Below are 21,270 nucleotides of genomic sequence, written 5' to 3' on the forward strand. Positions count from 1 at the left end.
CGGATGAAGGAAAATGGAGGCGTGTGGATGGGGATGGATGCGGATGGGGGAGGATGGGATGGGGACTGGACGGACTGGATGGGGATGGAGGCGGATGGGGGAGGATGGGATGGGGACTGGACGGACTGGAGAGCGGTGGGTGAGCACGCAGCCAGACGGGGGAGGATCCCGCCGGCAGCTCCTCCTGCCCCGCCCGCGCTCGGGCGTCACTTCCAGCGGAACCGAGGGTAGGAGCGGCCGCGTGGTGCGGGACGGGGTGGGGGTGCAGAGGTGCCGGCGGGTTTGGGGGTCCCGGGGGGGGCTGCTGGGCGGCTCGTTCCCCGCAGGCGGCGGATGCCGCGGGCACGAAACCCCCCGGCCCTGGAGCTGCCCCACGGGCTGGGGGTGTCGAAGGTGCCGCCCCAAGGCCGCGGGGCCGGAGCCGCTGCCCCGAGCCCGGCGGGCCCAGGACGGAGCGTCCGGGCCGGGCGAGGCGGCCGCGGGAGGATCCTGAGCCCGATGCCGGCCCAGCCGAGCGGCTCCTGCGGGAACAGCCCTGCCGGCTCCGGGAAGCAGCTGCGGGCGGGTTTCTCTTGCCCGCAGCGGCGATGGCTCCAGCCCCGGGCTGTGCTCCGGGGTCCCGGCTGAAGGCGGGAGCGTCCTGCTTTGGGGACAGGGTGTGTGGGCTGGGCCGGGCCGGGCCGGAGGAGGCACCGCCTGGGCCGGGGATGAGTGCTGGCATGTATTAGCTGAGCTGAGCTGATGTCTCTCACCGCTTTAGCTCTAGAATTACTCTGAGGCCCGGCAAGCTCCCGGTCCCTTGGGAGGTTAGTGCGGAGCTTTTCCAAACTGTGGGATCAAGTTCCCATCGTCCCAAACTGTGACGCAGCGAGAGGGGGAGGGGGGCACAGGTTGTGTTTTGCTCGGTTCCCACGTTGGGCAGGAGCAGTTCTGGGCTCAGTCCTGGCTGTTGTGCGTGGGGGGGCTCTCCCCTGGCCTGAATTCCATTGTTTGGGGCTTTGTGGCCATATCCAGGGGGGAATGTTGACTCGGGGTGTCCCTGAGTGCCACGTGCGCTGCAGTGCCACGTGTGCAGCCGGGCTGGTGCAGCTCTGGGTGGGAGTGGGCAGGAGGGAACTGGCACCTCCCATCAGCTTTGCCCTAAAACCAGAATGTTTTCTGTCCCGCCCAGGTCTTTGGGACAGCCCAGGGCTGTGCCATTTTGGCTGGCCCAGAGCTGTGCGCCAGCATTTTGGAGAGTCTGCAGCGCTGCAGCTTCCGGTGGGGCACGACAGGTGAGGTTTGGGGTAACCCAGCTGCCGGCAAGGTCCCTCTTCCAGGGCGTTTGGATCTCCAGACGGGTCTCCAGCCAGCTGGAAAGGTGTGGGTGCATGTGTGCAGCTCCCTGGTGCTTCCTGGGCACCTGTCAGCTCCCGAGAGACTGATCCGTGGGGTGAGAAAGAAAACACGCCAGGGGCACTTGTTAGATTGGGTCTTTTTGTGTCTGTAAAATGCAGGTTTGGCAGTTGGTTTCATATTTATAAAGAGGATTTGAACATTCTTTTGTTGTTATCACAGCCTGTGATTTGTTCCATCTGCATCCTGGGAGACACACTGCTCATCATCCAGGCTCGGACGGGGAAAAGCCCCCGAGCCCCAGGTTGCTCCTGGGAGGAGGTGGTGCAGCAGGGCGGGGGTCACTGGGATATTATGGGGCTTTATCCAAGGGGAGGGTGCTGCCCATCCCTCTGCCCATGGTGCAGGTCCTGTGTCACATGGTGGGTGCTGGTCCCCAGCCCCTCAGTGATGGGTGGTGCTGGTCATCAGCCACTTGAGCCACCATCCATGTTTCCCACCTGCCCCTTCCCTACACTCAGGGAACAAACAGGCAGAGAGACCTGAGCAGCTGGGGGAGCTCGGGGGGGAAACCAAACCCATGTGATGGATATTCAGTAATCCAAAGGAGGCAGCCTTCCCTCTTCCTACCCTGGAAAGGTCTGGAAGGCCCTGTAATTTGGAAGCTGGCAAAGCCCTTCCCTGTCAGAGGTGACAAGGAGGTCCCACAGCACCGTGTGGAAAGGGGCCCACGTTGGAGCAGTTTGTGGAGAACTGTTGCCTATGGGATGGACTCCTGTTGGAGAAGAACTGTCTCCCTCCCTCCCAGGAGGGACCCATGTTGGAGCAGGGACTGCCACTCCTCTCCCTGAGCAGCACCACAAACAACATGAGATGACCATGACCCGATTGTGACCAGGAGATGACAATGACCATGACTGTGACACAACTGTGACCTGACTCCATCTCTGAGTCCTGGGAGGATGCCCAGGGCATTCCAGTTCCAAGGAGTTGTTTTACCCAACTCCACAACCTCTATTTTTGGCTTCAGGGGATGGATCATCCCATCCCACCCTACCCCACCTCTGCCCACTGCTGATGACAACACGTGTTTGTGTTGCCCAGGTTGGGACATCTCAGCATCTCCAGGGCCAGTGGGGGGTTGAGTCCAGCATTTCAATGGATAGAGAGACCAGACTTGAACCCCTGGGTGCCCCCTGCCCCCACTCCCAGCCTGACCCTTGCTCCCCCTGGATGCCGGGATCACCGCGGGACAGGAGGGTCACCGTCAGCTTTTATTAACCCTCAATGAAAGTTTCACCGTCGACCCCCCACCCTCTCCCCAAGTCCCACCTGGGGCCCCCCAGCACCCAGGGAGGCCCCCTTGCCCCCCTAAACTCCCCCCACACACAGGGGGCTGCCCCAGCCCCCTCAGTCACGTTGCGGCCGCAGCTTCATCTCGGTGAAGGGGATGGAGACGTTGAAGCCTTTCCAGGGGAACCAGTGGATACCCTGTGGGGAGGGGGGGTCAGGACCTCCAGAGACCCCCACAGAACCCCACAGACCATATTGACCCCTACAGGTTCCATAGACCCTGTGGATCCCTTTAGAACCCCCTAGACCCTATAGAATCCCCACAGACCCTATAGACACCTCTAGATCCCCACAGGCCCTGTAGTACCCAACAGAGACTTAAAAACCCCCATAAACCCTGTAGACTCCTATAGACCCCCACAAACCCTTATAGATAGATCCCTATAGACCACCACGGGTTGCCATAGACCCCACAGACCCTAGAGACCCCCAGAGATGCCTACAGACTCCCACAGAGCCCTGTAGGCCTTGACCGTCTAGACCCTCACAGACTCCCACAGAATGCCCACAGACCCCTATAGACCCCAGGGATCCCCCCCCATGCCCCCAAATCTCCCCGTATGCCCCAGCCCCCTGTACCTGGTGGTCCCGGGTGGCCCCGTAGCGCCCGTTCAGGTTGGCATAGTGGCAGTTCCGGTACCACCAGGCCCCTCCATAGGCCACAGCACAGTGGGGAGGCCGGGGGTGCCCCGGGGGCTCTCGGGGGCCCCGAGGGTCCCGGGGGTCCCGGTCCCGTGTCGAGAAGGGGCTGCCCGAGTGGTAGGAGAGGGCGTCCCCTGCAGGAGGGGGTGTCAGCACCCCCAGGGACCCCAAAACCCCACAGAGAACCCCCCCCCAGGGACCCCTTGGAACACCAAAACTTGTCAGGGATCAAAACCCACCAGGCACCCCTAAAAGCCCCAGCAAAAATCCACCAGGGACCCCCAAAACCCGTCAGGGACCCCGAGGAATCCCGAATCCCATCAGGGACGCAAAAAATCCACCAGGGACCCCCAAAACCCATCAGGGACCCCGAGGAACCCCAAATCCCATCAGGGACACAAAAATTCCACCAGGGACCCCCAAAACATCCAGGAACACCAGAACATCCCAGAGACCCAACAAAGCCCAGCAGGGACCCCCCCAAACCCCAGCAGGGACCCCCCGAAAGCCCACCAGGGATCCCCCAAACCCACGGCCCCCCCGCCCCGCACCGGCGGTGCCGCTGAAGGTCCCGACTCGGAGCCGATATCGCTCCTCGGCGCCGCCGACGGCGAAGTCGCGATAGTGCGCGAAGGCGGAGTCGCGAGGGGTCCGCAGGTCCACGCGCAGCTCCGTGGGGGTCCCGGCCGTCAGCGCGTGCAGCGCTTCGTTCCCTGCGCCCCAAAACCGTCCGGCACCCCCCGAACCCCTGGGGACCCCCCGAATTCCTCCCCCAGATCCCCCCCTCCATTCTCAAGTCAGCACCTCATTCTCCGTGCCCCGAAGACCATCCAAGACACCCCCTCAACTCCTGGGGACCACCCGGACCACCCTTAGATCCCCCGAGTCCTCCCTGGACACCCCGCAGCTGCTGGAGCCCACCCGAGTTCCCCCTGTGCCCCCTCAGGTGCTGGGTCTCCTCAAAGTCTTCCCCCCACATCCCGGGGTGCCCCTGTGGGTTGCTTTCTTCCGTGTCCCCTGGAATTTCCGGGTCCCCTCAAAGCCCCCCCGGACCCTCAAACCCTCCCAGGCCTCACCAAACCCCCCCAGGACCCCCCAGACCCCTGCCCCCCCTCACCGAGCCAGAACTCGCCACTGATGTTGCCGAAGCCGCGGGCGTACGACTCCCACCCCCGCCAGAAATCGGTGCCCCCGTCCTGGCGGCGCTGGAACACCTGGCGGGGGGTGGTCAGGGGCACCCCAAAATCCACCCAGGGGCCCCCAGTTCCACCCCAGACCCCCCCAGTGGCACTAGTAATACTCTTGTAAGTGACTCTTGTAATACTCCCCAGAAACCCCTGGAGAAGCTTCCCAGCCCCTCCCAGTGCCCCCTAGTCTCTCTTCCTGTGTCCCCCAGTTCCTCACCAAAACCTCTCAGTCCCCTCCCACTGCCCTCCAAGCCCCCCTAATCCTGCTTCAGAACTCTCTGTTGTCCCCGAGGACCCTGATTTCCTCCCATAAACATCCGTGAAGCGCTCTATGGAAGACCCCCCAGCCCCTTTCCAGTGCCCCTGTGCTCCTCTGTCACCCCCAAACGCCCCCATTGCCCCCAAAGACCCTCATTGCTCCCACAGAACTCCCTACATCCCCCCCCCCAGCCCCCTGTAGAAGTCTCCCAGTCCCTCCCGGTGCCCCAGTCCCACCAGCCAGCCGCCGCCGTCCGTCTCCATGTCACAGAAGACCCTGAGGGGCCGGGCCGGGTCCCCTCCGAGGAACACGAGGGTCTCCCGCGAGGGGCCCGGCCCATTCCGCTGCTCCTCGGCACAGTCCCGGGGGTGGGGGTGCGGGAGAGGGGCTGGGGGGCACGGGGGGGTCCCTCAGGCACCACAGGGGCTTCTGGGGACACAGGGGTGCGGGTGCCCCCTCCCCAGAAGGACCCAGACCCTCCCTGCCCAATAAACACCTCCCCACCGGGGACCCAGTGTTCCAGGTGCCCTCCCCAGAGATCCACTTCCCCCTCCCAAGGGACACAACCCCCCCCAATAAAGTACCCAGCTACCCCTTCAATGAACCCCCCACCCCGGGCATCCATTTGACCCCGCAAAGACCCAGAGCCCCCAAAAGGACCCAGGGGTCCAGGTGCCCCCCCAGGGAGCCTCCCCATCCCCCCATGCCCCCACTCACGGGTGTCAAAGGTGGCCTCGAGGGGAGCGGTTTGGGCGTCCCCTCCCCGGCCCCACAGCTGCACCCCATAATGTCCCGCCGGCTCAAGCCCCCACAGCTGCTGCGACGTGGCCTCAGGAGGCAACTGCAGGGTCTGGGGGGCACAGAGGGGGATTGGGGTTCCAGGGGTGTATTGGAGGCCCGCAGGGGGGTTACTAAGGTGCCCAAAGGGTTATTGGTGTCCCCCGGGGGGTGTAATGGGGTTCCCCAGGGTATTGAGGTGCCCAAAGGGGGCTAAAAGGGAACCCCTGAGGTGTTATTGGGATCGCCTAGTGTTGTACTGAGATCACCAGGAGTGTTACTGGGATCCTGCAAGGCATTATTTGGGTTCTCAGGGAGGCATTGGGGTCCCCACGGGGTTATTGGGGTCCTCCAAGGGATACTGCGGTCTCCTGAGGTCATGTTGGGGTCCCCCAAGGGGTTATTGAGAGGGCCACAGCAGTGTCCCACAGGGGTTTTGGGGGTCAGGGGGACCAGTACCTGCTGGGGCCCCCCGGGGGGTTCCTGGGGATTTTTGGGGTGCCCCTGAGGGGTCTCCTGGGGATTTTGGGGTGGGGGGGCCTGTTACCTGGTGGGGTCCCCCTGGGAGGTCCCTGAGGGAGGTTGGGGTGCTTGGGGGGGTCCATTACCTGCTGGGGCCCCCCGGGGGGGCCATACACCAGCTCGTAGCCATCGGGGGGGATGAGGGGGGGGTCCCAGTGCAGTTGGGCACTGCGGGGCCACACGGAGCCCACCCAGAGGGTCCCCGGGGCACCTGTGGGGGGGCGAACTGCTGACACCCCAAAACCTTCATGGCCCCACCCCACCCACACACTGCACTCCAGTAGAGAGGCCCCAGTGCCCCTCAGTTTCCCTCAGGCCCCAGTTCCCCCAGTTCCATCAAGTCCCCTCTTCCCTCCAGTTTCCCACACCCCTCAGTTGTCCCAAGTCTCCACATCTTCTCCCAGTCTCTCCCAGTGCTGCATTCCCCTTAATCTCCAGTCCCCCCCAGTCCCTTGTTCCCCCCAGTTCCCCTCAGTCCCCCCAGGTCTCCTTTTTGCTCCAGGTCCCCCCTGTACTCCAGTTCTCCCAGTCTCCCCCAGCCCTCTGGTTCCCCCTACCCCCCAGATCCACCCAGTTTCTCCCAGCCCCCCAATTCTCCCCAGTATCCAGTTTCCTCCAGTCTCCCCAGTCTCCAGCTCCACTTTAGTCCCCAATTCCCCCAGCCTGTTTGCCCCAGCTCCCCCCGGTACCCAGTTTTCCCAGTTCCCCCTAGTCCCCAGTTCCCACCAGTTCCCCCACTCCTCAGTTCACACCAGTTCTCCACAGCTCCCAGTCTTTCCGAGGCACCAGTTCCTCTCCCATTCCCCCTGAATCCCCAGTTCCCCCAAGTCCCCCAGTTCCCATCAGTTTCCCCCAGGCCCCAGTTCTACCCAGTTCCCGCCAGCCCCCCAGGGCCCAGAACCCCCAGTTCCTTCCAGCTGTCCCCAGTTTGCCCAATCCCCAATTGCCCCCAGTCCCTCCAAGTGCTGTGCTCCCCTCAGTCTCCAGTATTCTCCAGTCCCTGGTTGCCCCCGGTTGCCCCCAGTTGCCCCCAGTTGCCCCCAGTTGCCCCCAGTTGCCCCTACATCACCCAGTTGCCAGTCCTCCCCAGTGCCCTGGATCCTCCCAGTTGCCCCCAGTTCTCTGGTTCCCTCCAGTACAGCCCAGCCCCGTAGGTCCTCCAGGCTACCCCTGGGCCCCACTCCAGCACCGCTCCCTGAGAGGCCCGGGGGGGGACCTGCAGCCCCTCACTTGTGGCGACATCAGTGGAGACACGATCGATCCTCTTCCCACCCCGCAGCCCGTAGAGGTGGAAGCGGTACCGGTGGGATGGGGACAGCCCCATCACCTTCACCGAGCGGGACCCGCCATCGATGGGCAGGGCCTGGGGCTGGCCCTGGGCATCCCGGTACTGCAGCGTGAAGGAGTCAAAGGGGCCCTCGGGGACACTCCATTGCAGCCCCACAGAGCTGGGGGTGATGCTGGAGACCCTCAGCTCCCCCAGCACTGCCCGTGCTGGTAGGGCCTCAGATGGGGGAGGCTCAGTTTGGGGGTGCTCAGGTTGGGGCTCCTCTGAGGACAGGAGCGGCTCCTCTGGCTTGGCTGCAGGTGCAACAGAGGGGATGGTGATGGCCGTGGCTATCCATGTGTCCATCAATGTGTCCATCCATCAATTACCCAGTTATCCATCATTCATCATCCATTCAGCCATGTCTTCCTCCATCCAGAAACAACCATCCATCCATCCATCCATCCTATCTGCCACCCAACACTCAACCCAACTCCCCACCTAATCCCACATCCATATCTCTGGCTCTTCCTCCTCACATCCCCCAAGGCCTCCACCCCTGCCATCCCATAACCCATGGAAATTCTTCCACACATAAGAAATCGTAATATGGCCACCAGGAATCCTCTGTCCATCTCAGCTTCCTCACATCCATCCAAATATGCATCCATCCATCCAGCTTCTTCCATCCATCTGGGCAGGGACCCACTCACCATCCAGTCTGGAATCCATTCAGCCATTCAGTTCTTGATCCGTCATGGATGGATGATGATGATGATGATGATGATGATGGAAGCTGATGATGACGGATGAATGATGATGATAATGGATGGTGGAAAATAATGATGATGGATGACAGATGATGAAGATGATGGTGGATGATGGAGGATGTTGGTCAATAGGGGGTGGAAGGGTCGATGGTTGACTGGATGGTGCCAGGGTCAGTGGTGGCTCAATGCCCGGTTGGGATGGGATGGGGATGGGAACCCTTGATCCCTCCATCACTTGATTCATCCATCCCTCTGACCTTCCCCCTCACCTGTGATGGCCTCATTGGAGACGTGGTCGATCCTCTTCCCACCCTGCAGCCCGTAGAGGTGGAAGCGGTACCGGCGGGATGGGGACAGCCCCGGCACCGTCACCGAGCGGGACCCGCCATGGATGGGCAGGGCCTGGGGCTGGCCCTGGGCATCCCGGTACTGCAGCATGAAGGAGTCAAAGGGGCCCTTGGGGACGCTCCACTGCAGCCCCACAGAGCTGGGGGTGACGCTGGAGACCCTCAGCTCCCCCAGCACTGCCCGTGCTGGGAGGTCCTCAGTTTGTTGGTGTTCATGTTCGTGGTCCTCAGCTGGGGAGTCCTCAGTTGGGGGAGCCTCTGAGGGCAAGGCTGGTGCTGTGCAGAGATGGGACAAGGCAAGACGTGGAGATCCACCACCTGCCTGACCTTTGTTTCCATCCATCATCTGTCCAGCCACAGGCAGCCCCCATGTCTTGTCCTTCCACTCTCACCCCCCTGCCTCACTCATCCAGGGCACAAATCAGCCACAGACTCATCCCAACCTGCACTCATCCAAAAACATGTCCACCCATCCATCCATTGACCCATCCATTTCATCCATCTCACCCTGGAGATCCACATCCACCCACCCACCCATCTATCTATTCTCCAAGCACACATCACTCCATCCCTCTCCTTCTTCCATTGTTCCATCCATCCTTTCTGCCTTTTGTTATTCTGTTCATCCCATCTGTCCATCCATCCATCAATCACCCATCCATCTGGCCACCCATTGACCAATCCTGAGAGCCCCATTCCACCCATCCACCCATCCAATCCAGGAGCCCCGATCTGTTCTCCATCCATCTTACTTCCCTCCCTACATCCCCTCTCCATGATCCTTCTCCCTCACACCAGCCAATGGATCCATGAACCCCAGGATCCACTTAGGCTCCAAACACACATTAAGTCATTAAATGTCCAATTAGTCACCTGACCACCCACCCATCCATCCCTGCTTCCAGTCATCCATCCGTCTATCCATCCATCCATGCATCCACACTTCCATCCATTATACATTCATCACTCCATCCCAAATCTCTTTCTACTGTTCCATCAATCTGTCCTTCCTCTTGTATTTCTGACCACCCCTTTTCTTTATCCTACCACCATTCACCCATCATTTGGAGATTTATCGAACCATCATTCACCCATCATCACCCTCAACCATCACCCCCTTCATCTCTCCATCCAATCCTTCACCCATCTTCCATCTCTCCAAGCCTTCGTCCCACTCTCCATCCCTCTCATAAACGCTACACGCATCCATCCCTCCATCCATCCATCGATCATTTCACCCTAAATCCCGCTGACCTTCCCCCTCACCTATGACAGCCTCAGTGGAGACACGATCGATCCTCTTCCCAGCCCGCAGGCCATAGAGGTGGAAGCGGTATCGGCGGGATGGGGACAGCCCCAGCACCGTCACCGAGCGGGACCCGCCATTGATGGGCAGGGCCTGGGGCTGGTCCTGGGCATCCCGGTACTGCAGCATGAAGGAGTCAAAGGGGCCCTCGGGGACACTCCACTGCAGCCCCACGGTGCTGGGGGTGATGCTGGAGACCCTCAGCTCCCCCAGCACTGCCCGTGCCGGAGGGGCCTCAGGTGGAGGAGGTTCAGTTTGGGGGTGCTCAGGTCGGGGCTCCTCTGAGGACAGGAGCGGCTCCTCTGGCTCAGCTGTGGTTGTGACAGAGGGGATGGTGATGGCTGTGGCCATCCATGTGCCCATCAATGTGTCCATCCATCATTTACCCAACTATCTATCATTCATCATCCATTCAGCCATGTCTTCCTCCATCCATAAACAACCATCATTTACCCAACTATCTATCATTCATCATCCATTCAGCCATGTCTTCCTCCATCCATAAACAACCATCCATCTATCCATCCTTCCATCCATCCATCCAGTCTAGCACCAAGCATGCAACCCAACTCCCCACCTAATCCCACATCCATATTTCTGGCTATTTTTGCCCGCATTCCCCCCAGACCTCCATCTCTATTATCCCTATTTTCCATGGACAATCTTCCATGCATAAGGACATTCATACGGTCACCTGGAACCCTTCATCCATCCCAGGCGCCCCACATCCACCCAACCACTCATCCATCCATTAAATTTCTTTCGTCCATCTGGGCAGGAACACGCCCATCATCCAATGCGGAATCAGTTCAGCCAGTCGGTTCTTGATCCATCATGGATGGATGATGATGGAAGGTGAACGATGATGATGATGGTTGATGATGATTATGATGATGAGGAATGATGAAGATGGTGGATGATGGCAGGTCTTCGACAGTAGGTTGGTGGAAAGGTCAATGGTTGATTGGATAGTATCGAGGTCAGTGGGTGCGTGACAATGAGTGGGGATGAGATGGGGATGGGATGAGACGGATGATCCCTCCATCACTTGAACAATTCATCTCTCTCATTTTCCCCCTCACCTGTGACAGCCTCAGTGGAGACGTGGTCGATCCTCTTCCCACCCCGCAGGCCATAGAGGTGGAAGCGGTACCGGCGGGATGGGGACAGCCCCGGCACTGTCACCGAGCGGGACCCGCCATGGATGGGCAGGGCCTGGGGCTGGCCCTGGGCATCCCGGTACTGCAGCGTGAAGGAGTCAAAGGGGCCCTTGGGGACACTCCACTGCAGCCCCACGGAGCTGGGGGTGATGGTGGAGACCCTCAGCTCCCCCAGCACTGCCTGTGCTGGTAGGGCCTCAGATGGGGGAGGCTCAGTTTGGGGGTGCTCAGGTTGGGGCTCCTCTGAGGACAGGAGCGGCTCCTCTGGCTTGGCTGCAGGTGCAACAGAGGGGATGGTGATGGCCGTGGCCATCCATGTGTCCATCAATGTGTCCATCCATCAATTACCCAGTTATCCATCATTCATCATCCATTCAGCCATGTCTTCCTCCATCCAGAAACAACCATCCATCCATCCATCCATCCTATCTGCCACCCAACACTCAACCCAACTCCCCACCTAATCCCACATCCATATCTCTGGCTCTTCCTCCTCACATCCCCCCAGGCCTCCACCCCTGCCATCCCATTACCCATGGAAATTCTTCCACACATAAGAAATCATGTAATGCCACCAGGAACACTCCATCCATCCTAGCTTCCTCACATCCATCCAAATATGCATCCATCCATCCAGCTTCTTCCATCCATCTGGGCAGTAACCCACCCACCATTCTGTCTGGAATCCATTCAGCCATTCAGTTCTTGACACATCATGGATGGGCTATGATGATGATGATGATGATGATTACAAATGGAAGATGGATGATGGATGAAGAGGGATGATGATGATTATGTTGATGGATGATGAAGGAGAATAATGATGATGGATGATGATTATTATGGTGACGGGGAATAATGAAGATGATGGTGGATGAGGGCAGGTGTTTGTCATTAGGTGGTTGAAAGGTCAATGGTTGATTGGATGGTACTGAGATCACTGGGTTCTCGATGGTGGGTGGGAATGAGATGGGATGGGTTTCCCATGATCCCTCCATGGCTTGATCAATCCATCCCTCTCACTTTCCCCCTTACCTGTGACGATATCAGTGGAGACACGGTCGATCCTCTTCCCTCCCCGCAGCCCGTAGAGGTGGAAGCGGTACCGGCGGGATGGGGACAGCCCCGGCACCGTCACCGAGTGGGACCCGCCATCGATGGGCAGGGCCTGGGGCTGGCCCTGGGCATCCCGGTACTGCAGCGTGAAGGAGTCAAAGGGGCCCTCGGGGACACTCCACTGCAGCCCCACAGAGCTGGAGGTGATGCTGGAGACCCTCAGCTCTCCCAGCACTGCCCGTGCTGGGGGGGCCTCAGTTTGTTCATGTTCATGTTCGTGGTCCTCAGCTGGGGAGTCCTCAGTTGGGGGAGCCTCCGAGAGTGAGGCTGGTGCTGTGCAGAGATGGGACAAGGCAGGACATGGAGATAACCACCTGCCTGTCCTTTTGTCCAACTGTCATCTGATCAGCCACACACAGGCCCCCTGTCTGTTCTTCTATCTTCAACCCCACTCCCCTGCTTCACTCATCCAGGGCACAAACCAGCCATAGACTCATCTCAACCTGCACCCATCCATAAACATGTCCACCCCTCCATGAACGTGTCCACCCATCCATCCATTGACCCATCCATCTCATCCCTCCAACCCATGAGACCCCTATCCATCCACACACCCAACTATCTATCTCCAACCACCCATCCATCGCTCCATCCCACACTTTCTTCCATTGTTCCATCCATACTTCCTTCCTCTTGTTATTTTGTTCATCCCATCCATCCATTCATCCGTCCATCCATCCACCAATCACCCATCCACACAGCCACCCATTGACCCATTCCAGGAACCCCACTACCCATCCACCCATCCAATTCAGGATTTCCCATCCATTCTCCATCCATCTTACTTCCCACCCCACAGGACCCATCCCCTCTCCATGACCTTTCTCCCTTACACCCATTCATTGATCCATGAAGTTTAGGATCCACTTTGGGTCCAACCACACAATAAGTCATTAAATGTCCAGATAGTCACCTGAGCATCCACACATCCATTCCAGCTTCCATCCGTCCATCCATCCATCCCTTCCCTGCTTCATCCCTCCATTCATCCATCTGCCCATCCTCAACTCTTTGACCTTCCCCCTCACCTGTGACAGCCTCAGTGGAGACACGATCGATCCTCTTCCCGCCCCGCAGGCCATAGAGGTGGAAGCGGTACTGGTGGGATGGGGACAGCCCCGGCACTGTCACCGAGCGGGACCTGCCATCGACGGGTAGGGCCTGGGGCTGGCCTTGGGCATCCCGGTACTGCAGCGTGAAGGAGTCAAAGGGGCCCTCGGGGACGCTCCACTGCAGCCCCACGGTGCTGGGGGTGATGCTGGAGACCCTCAGTTCCCCCAGCACTGCCCGTGCTGGTAGGGCCTCAGATGGGGGAGGCTCAGTTTGGGGGTGCTCAGGTTGGGGTTCCTCTGAGGACAGGAGCGGCTCCTCTGGCTCGGCTGCATGTGCAATAGAGGGGATGGTGATGGCCATGGCCATCCATGTGTCCATCAATGTGTCCATCCATCAATTACCCAATTATCCATCATTCATCATCCACTCAGCCATGTCTTCCTCCATCCAAAAACAACCATCCATCCATCCATCCATCCATCCATCCATCCATCCATCCATCCATCCAATCTACCACCCAACACTCAACCCAACTCCCTACCTAATCCCACATCCATATGTCTGGATTTTCCTCCTCACATCCCCCCAGGCCTCCACCCCTGCCATCCCATTACCCATGGAAATTCTTCCACACATAAGAAATCGTAATATGGCCACCAGGAATCCTCTGTCCATCTCAGCTGCCCCACCTCAATCCAACTACTCATCCATCCATCCAGCTTCTTCCATCCATCTGGGCAGGAACCCACTCACCATCCAGTCTGGAATCCATTCAGCCATTCAGTTCTTGATACATCATGGATGGGCGATGATGATGATGTCAATTATGGATTGAAGGTGGATGATGGATGAAGATGGATGATGATGATTATGTTGATGGATGATGAATGAGAATAATGCTGATGGGTGAGGATCATTATGGTGATGGGGAATGATGAAGATGATGGTGGATGATGGCAGATGTTGGTCAACGGGTTGGTGGAAGGGTCGATGATTGATTGGATGGTACCAAGTTCAGTGGGTTCTCTGTGGTGGGTGGGAATGGCATTGGGATGGGATCCCATGATCCCTCCATGGCTTGATCAATCCATCCCTCTCACTTTCCCCCTCACCTGTGACGACATCAGTGGAGACACGGTCGATCCTCTTCCCTCCCCGCAGCCCGTAGAGGTGGAAGCGGTACCGGCGGGATGGGGACAGCCCCGGCACCGTCACCGAGTGGGACCCGCCATCGATGGGCAGGGCCTGGGGCTGGCCCTGGGCATCCCGGTACTGCAGCGTGAAGGAGTCAAAGGGGCCCTCGGGGACACTCCACTGCAGCCCCACAGAGCTGGGGGTGATGCTGGAGACCCTCAGTTCCCCCAGCACTGCCCGTGCTGGGGGGGCCTCAGTTTGTTGGTGTTCATGTTCGTGGTCCTCAGCTGGCGAGTCCTCAGTTGGGGGAGCCTCTGAGGGTGAGGCTGGTGCTGTGTGGAGATGGGACAAGGCAAGATGTGGAGATCTACCACACGCCTCTCCTTCTGTGCACCCATCCACTCTCCAGCCACATTCAGCCCCCAGTCTGTCCTTGCACAACCCTTTCACCCTTCCCCTCACTCACCCAGGGCACAAACCAGCCATGGGCTCATCCCAACCTGAAACCATCCATAAACATGTCCACCCATCCATCCATCGATCCATACATTTCATCCATCCCACCCACAAGACCCCCATCCATCCATCCATCCATCTATCCATTCTTCACCCACTCATCCATCACTCCATCCCCCCTTCTTGCATTTCTCCATCAGTCCTTTCTTCCTCTTGTTTTTCTGTCCATTCCATCCATCCATACACCCATCCAAGAAATCCATAAGGGCCTATGCATGCATCCATCCATCAATCAATCCATCATCCATCCACCCATCCCAAGAGCACCACATTCATCCATCCAATCCAGAAGCCCCCAGCCGTCCTCCATCCACCGCTCTTCCCACCCCACAGGACCCATTCCCTCTCCATGACCATTCTCCCTCACACCAGTTCATGGATCCATGAACTCCAGGATCTACTTAGGCTCCAAACACACATTAAGTCGGTAATGTCCAGTTAGTCACCTGACCATCCACCCTTCCATTCCTGCTTGCATCCATTCATCCATCCACCCATCCATCCCCATTTCCATCCATTATACATTCATCACTCTATCCCACATCTCTTTCTACTGTTCCATCAATCTGTCCTTCCTCTTGTATTTATGTCCATCCTTGCTCTTTGTCCTGCCACTCATCCACCAATCATCTGGGCATTCCTCCAACCATCATGAACCCATTATCCATCACCCTCTTGGTTCCTCCATCCCTCCATCCAATCCCTCACCCATCTTCCATCTCTCAAACCCTTTGTCCCAACCTCCATCCCTATCATCAACACTCCACGCATCCCTCCATCCACCCACCCACCCTCAACTCTCTAACCTTCCTCCTCACCTGTGACAGCCTCAGTGGAGACACGGTCGATCCTCTTCCCACCCCAAAGGCCATAGAGGTGGAAGCGGTACCGGCGGGATGGGGACAGCCCCGGCACCGTCACCGAGCGGGACCCGCCATCGATGGGCAGGGCCTGGGGCTGGTCCTGGGCATCCCGGTACTGCAGCGTGAAGGAGTCAAAGGGGCCCTCAGGGACACTCCACTGCAGCCCCACAGAGCTGGAGGTGATGCTGGAGACCTTCAGCTCTCCCAGCACTGCCTGTGCTGGGGGGGCCTCAGTTTGTTCATGTTCATGTTCATGGTCCTCAGCTGGGGAGTCCTCAGTTGGGGGAGCCTCCGAGAGTGAGGTTGGTGCTGTGCAGAGATGGGACAAGGCAGGACATGGAGATCAACCACCGGCCTGTCCTTTTGTCCAACTGTCATCTGTCCAGCCACACACAGGCCCCCTGTCTGTTCTTCCATCCTCAGCCCTCCCCCCTGCTTCACTCATCCAGGGCACAAACCAGCCATAGACTCATCTCAACCTGCACCCATCCATAAACATGTCCACCCCTCCATAAACGTGTCCACCCATCCATCCATTGACCCATCCATCTCATCTCTCCAACCCATGAGACCCCTGTCCATCCACACACCCAACTATCTATCCGTTCTCCAACCACTCATCCATTGCTCCATCCCACACTTTCTTCCATTGTTCCATCCATACTTCCTTCCTCTTGTTATTTTGTTCATCCCATCCATCCATTCATCCGTCCATCCATCCACCAATCACCCATCCACACAGCCACCCATTGACCCATTCTAGGAACCCCACTACCCATCCACCCATCCAATTCAGGATTTCCCATCCATTCTCCATCCATCTTACTTCCCACTCCACAGGACCCATCCCCTCTCCATGACCTTTCTCCCTTACACCCATTCATTGATCCATGAAGTTTAGGATCCACTTTGGGTCCAACCACACAATAAGTCATTAAATGTCCAGATAGTCACCTGAGCATCCACGCATCCATTCCTGCTTCCATCCATTCATCCATCCATCCACCCATTCATCCCTCCCCTCCCACTTCCATCCATTGTGTATCCATCACTCGATCCCACATCTCTTTCCACTGCTCCATAAATCTGTCCTTCCCCTTGTATTTATGTCCACCCCTGCTCTTTATCCTGCCACTCATCCACCCATCATCTGGACATTCATCCAACCATCATCCACCCATGATCCATCACCCTCTTGGTTCCTCCATCCCTCCATCCAATCCCTCAACCATCTTCCATCTCTCCAACCCTTCATCGCACTCTCTATCCCTTTCACTAATGCTACACACATCCATCATTCATCCATCCATCCACCCACCCACCCTCAACTCTTTGACCTTCCCCCTCACCTGTGACAGCCTCAGTGGAGACGTGGTCGATCCTCTTCCCACCCCGCAGGCCATAGAGGTGGAAGCGGTACCGGCGGGATGGGGACAGCCCCGGCACCGTCACCGAGCGGGACCCGCCATCGATGGGCAGGGCCTGGGGCTGGCCCTGGGCATCCCGGTACTGCAGCGTGAAGGAGTCAAAGGGGCCCTCGGGGACACTCCACTGCAGCCCCACAGAGCTGGGGGTGACACTGGAGACCCTCAGCTCCCCCAGCACTGCCCGTGCTGGGGGGGCCTCAGTTTGTTGGTGTTCATGTTCGTGGTCCTCAGCTGGGGAGTCCTCAGTTGGGGGAGCCTCCGAGAGTGAGGCTGTGTGGAGATAGGATAAGGCATGATGTGGAGATTCACCACCTGCCTGTCCTTCTGTCCATCCATCATCTCTCCGGCCATATTCAGTCCTCTGTCTGTCCTTCCATCTTCAACCCCACTCCCCTGCTTCACTCATCCAGGGCACAAACCAGCCATGGGCTCATCCCAATCTGCACTCATCCATAAACGTTCTCCACCCACCCATCCATCAACCAATCCATTTCATCTATCCTATCCAGGAGACCTCCAACCAGCCAGCCACCCATCTATACATTCTCCACACATCCATTCATCACTCCATCTGACCTTCTTCCATGGCTTCATCCATCTTTCCTTCCTCTTGTTATTCTGTCCATCCATCATCCATCATCCCATCCAAAGAGCCACACATCCTTCTATCCAATCCAGGAGCTCCCATCCATTCTCCATCCATCTTACTTCCCACCCCACAGGACCCATCCCCTCTCCATGACCCTTCTCCCTCACACCCATTCATTGATCCATGAATTCCAGGATCCACTTAGGGTCCAACCACACATTAAGCCATTAATTCTCCAATTAGTCACTTGAGCACCCACCCATCCATCCCTGCTTCTAGTCATCCATCCATCCATCCATCCATCCATCCATCCATCACAACTTCCATCCATGATACATCCATTGCTCCATCCCACATCTCTTTGCACTGCTCCTCTGTCCTTCCCCTTGAATTTCTGACCACCAGAACTCTTTATCCTGTCACCCATCCACCCATCATCTGGACACTGATCGAACCATCATCCACCCATGATCCATCACCCTCTTGATCCCTCCATCCCCACCGCCAACTCATAACCAATCACCCATCTCGCCAACCTGTCATCCCACTCTCCATCCCTCCCACCAACACTCCATGTATCCATCCATCCATCCATCCATCCATCCTTCCCCAACCTAATCCCTCCATTCATCCACCCAACTACTCTCCACTCTCTGACCTTCCCCCTCACCTGTGATAGTTTCAGTGGAGACGTGATCGATCCTCTTCCCACCCCGCAGGCCATAGAGGTGGAAGCGGTACCGGCGGGATGGGGACAGCCCCGGCACTGTCACCGAGCGGGACCCGCCATCGACGGGTAGGGCCTGGGGCTGGCCCTGGGCATCCCAGTACTGCAGCGTGAAGGAGTCAAAGGGGCCCTTGGGGACACTCCACTGCAGCCCCACGGAGCTGGGGGTGATGCTGGAAACCCTCAGCTCCCCCAGCACTGCCCGTGCTGGTAGGGCCTCAGATGGAGGAGGCTCAGTTTGGGGGTGCTCAGGTTGGGGCTCCTCTGAGGACAGGAGTGGCTCCTCTGGCTCGGCTGCAGGTGCAACAGAGGGGATGGTGATGGCCATGGCCATCCATGTGTCCATCAATGTGTCCATCCATCAATTACCCAGTTATCCATCATTCATCATCCATTCAGCCATGTCTTCCTCCATCCAGAAACAACCATCCATCCATCCATCCATCCTATCTACCACCCAACACTCAACCCAACTCCCCACCTAATCCCACATCCATATCTCTGGCTCTTCCTCCTCACATCCCCCCAGGCCTCCACCCCTGCCATCCCATAACCCATGGAAATTCTTCCACACATAAGAAATTGTAATATGGCCACCAGGAATCCTCCGTCCATCTCAACTGCCCCACCTCAATCCAACTACTCATCCATCCATCCAGCTTCTTCCATCCATCTGGGCAGGAACCCACCCATCATTCTGTCTGGAATCCATTCAGCCATTCAGTTCTTGATACATCATGGATACAGACGATGATGATGATGTCAATTATGGATTGAAGGTGGATGATGGATGAAGATGGATGATGATGATTATGTTGATGGATGATGAATGAGAATAATGCTGATGGGTGAGGATCATTATGGTGAGGGGGAATGATGAAGATGATGGTGGATGATGACAGGTGTTGGTCAATAAGTGGCGGAAGGGTCGATGATTGATTGGATGGTACCAAGTTCAGTGGGTTCTCTGTGGTGGGTGGGAATGGCATTGGGATGGGATCCTATGATCCCCTCATGTCTTGATCAATCCATGCCTCTGACCTGTGGTGGCCTCAGTGGAGACGTGGTCGATCCTCTTCCCACCCTGCAGGCCATAGAGGTGGAAGCGGTACCGGTGGGATGGGGACAGCCCCGGCACTGTCACCGAGCGGGACCCGCCATCGATGGGCAGGGCCTGGGGCTGGTCCTGGGCATCCCGGTACTGCAGCGTGAAGGAGTCAAAGGGGCCCTCGGGGACGCTCCACTGCAGCCCCACGGTGCTGGGGGTGATGCTGGAGACCCTCAGTTCCCCCAGCACTGCCTGTGCTGGTAGGGCCTCAGATGGAGGAGGCTCAGTTTGGGGGTGCTCAGGTTGGGGCTCCTCTGAGGACAGGAGCGGCTCCTCTGGCTCGGCTGCAGGTGCAACAGAGGGGATGGTGATGGCCATGGCCATCCATGTGTCCGTCAATGTGTCCATCCATCAATTACCCAGTTATCCATCATTCATCATCCATTCAGCCATGTCTTCCTCCATCCAGAAACAACCATCCATCCATCCATCCATCCTATCTACCACCCAACACTCAACCCAACTCCCCACCTAATCCCACATCCATATCTCTGGCTCTTCCTCCTCACATCCCCCCAGGCCTCCACCCCTGCCATCCCATTACCCATGGAAATTCTTCCACACATAAGAAATTGTAATATGGCCACCAGGAATCCTCCGTCCATCTCAACTGCCCCACCTCAATCCAACTACTCATCCATCCATCCAGCTTCTTCCATCCATCTGGGCAGGAACCCACTCACCATCCAGTCTGGAATCCATTCAGCCATTCAGTTCTTGATACATCATGGATGGGCGATGATGATGATGTCAATTATGGATTGAAGGTGGATGATGGATGAAGATGGATGATGATGATTATGTTGATGGATGATGAATGAGAATAATGCTGATGGGTGAGGATCATTATGGTGATGGGGAATGATGAAGATGATGGTGGATGATGGCAGATGTTGGTCAACGGGTTGGTGGAAGGGTCGATGATTGATTGGATGGTACCAAGTTCAGTGGGTTCTCTGTGGTGGGTGGGAATGGCATTGGGATGGGATCCCATGATCCCTCCATGGCTTGATCAATCCATCCCTCTCACTTTCCCCCTCACCTGTGACGACATCAGTGGAGACACGGTCGATCCTCTTCCCTCCCCGCAGCCCGTAGAGGTGGAAGCGGTACCGGCGGGATGGGGACAGCCCCGGCACCGTCACCGAGCGGGACCCGCCATCGATGGGCAGGGCCTGGGGCTGGCCCTGGGCATCCCGGTACTGCAGCATGAAGGAGTCAAAGGGGCCCTTGGGGACACTCCACTGCAGCCCCGCGGTGCTGGGGGTGATGCTGGAGACCCTCAGCTCCCCCAGTACCACCCGCGCTGCGGGGGCCTCAGATGGGGAAGGCTCAGTTTGGGGATGCTCAGGTTGGAGCTCCTCTGGGGGCGGGAGCGGCTTCTCTGGCTCAGCTGTGGCTGTGACAGAGGGGGTGGTGATGGTGGTTGCCATCTGCTTGTCCATCCACCTGTCCATCCCACCATCCATCCATCCATCGAATCATGTTTCTTTCCATGCACTCTTTTCTTTCAACGGTTTTTTTAACCTCTCCCTCCAAAGGATTATCAAACCACCACCAAGTTGCTCCAACACACATCATCAATCCATAATCCATCCAGCATCCATTATTTTCCTTCTTTCAATCCTTGAATCCATTCCACCATCACTCTTCACTCCCTGCCTCAACCCATACCCCCACACTGACCCCCTCCTTCTTTCAGGGCACAAGCCAACCATGGGCTCAGTCTCACATATGCCCGTCCAACCATGTGTCCATCTGTCATCCATCCATCCATCCAAAACACCCAGGAGACCCCCATCTGTCCATTCA

At 57.8% G+C, this 21,270-nt stretch overlaps 1 protein-coding gene, 1 long non-coding RNA gene and 1 other non-coding gene across 3 annotated transcripts in view; 2 read left to right on the top strand and 1 right to left on the bottom strand.

Annotated features, from left to right (window-relative positions):
- Positions 1 to 80: 80 nt before the first annotated feature.
- LOC135406199 (uncharacterized) lies at positions 81 to 1,540 on the top strand. Its single transcript, XR_010426217.1, has 2 exons — positions 81 to 227; positions 1,172 to 1,540. It is a non-coding gene; the product is annotated as an uncharacterized LOC135406199 (long non-coding RNA).
- LOC135406510 (small nucleolar RNA SNORD45) lies at positions 700 to 783 on the top strand. Its single transcript, XR_010426307.1, has one exon. It is a non-coding gene; the product is annotated as a small nucleolar RNA SNORD45 (small nucleolar RNA).
- A 1,096-nt stretch (positions 1,541 to 2,636) lies between the features above and the next one.
- Positions 2,637 to 21,270, bottom strand: part of LOC135406001 (tenascin-X-like) — a 33,676-nt gene continuing 15,042 nt past the window's right edge. The window contains exons 13-31 of the mRNA XM_064640512.1: positions 20,501 to 20,857; positions 19,392 to 19,748; positions 18,282 to 18,644; positions 16,957 to 17,304; positions 15,563 to 15,916; positions 14,207 to 14,560; positions 13,070 to 13,420; positions 11,961 to 12,314; positions 10,848 to 11,198; positions 9,726 to 10,076; positions 8,382 to 8,735; positions 7,306 to 7,656; positions 6,162 to 6,286; positions 5,494 to 5,626; positions 5,013 to 5,164; positions 4,448 to 4,544; positions 3,882 to 4,043; positions 3,268 to 3,464; positions 2,637 to 2,826 (exon numbers count right to left, since the gene is read on the bottom strand). Coding sequence (XP_064496582.1) covers positions 2,746 to 2,826; positions 3,268 to 3,464; positions 3,882 to 4,043; positions 4,448 to 4,544; positions 5,013 to 5,164; positions 5,494 to 5,626; positions 6,162 to 6,286; positions 7,306 to 7,656; positions 8,382 to 8,735; positions 9,726 to 10,076; positions 10,848 to 11,198; positions 11,961 to 12,314; positions 13,070 to 13,420; positions 14,207 to 14,560; positions 15,563 to 15,916; positions 16,957 to 17,304; positions 18,282 to 18,644; positions 19,392 to 19,748; positions 20,501 to 20,857 — 5,192 coding nt within the window. The 3' untranslated portion in view covers positions 2,637 to 2,745. The remainder of the gene's footprint in view (positions 2,827 to 3,267; positions 3,465 to 3,881; positions 4,044 to 4,447; positions 4,545 to 5,012; positions 5,165 to 5,493; positions 5,627 to 6,161; positions 6,287 to 7,305; positions 7,657 to 8,381; positions 8,736 to 9,725; positions 10,077 to 10,847; positions 11,199 to 11,960; positions 12,315 to 13,069; positions 13,421 to 14,206; positions 14,561 to 15,562; positions 15,917 to 16,956; positions 17,305 to 18,281; positions 18,645 to 19,391; positions 19,749 to 20,500; positions 20,858 to 21,270) is intronic.

This window comes from Pseudopipra pipra, chromosome W, assembly GCF_036250125.1.
Source record: "Pseudopipra pipra isolate bDixPip1 chromosome W, bDixPip1.hap1, whole genome shotgun sequence".
In the NCBI taxonomy this organism is placed as follows: Eukaryota; Metazoa; Chordata; class Aves; order Passeriformes; family Pipridae; genus Pseudopipra; species Pseudopipra pipra.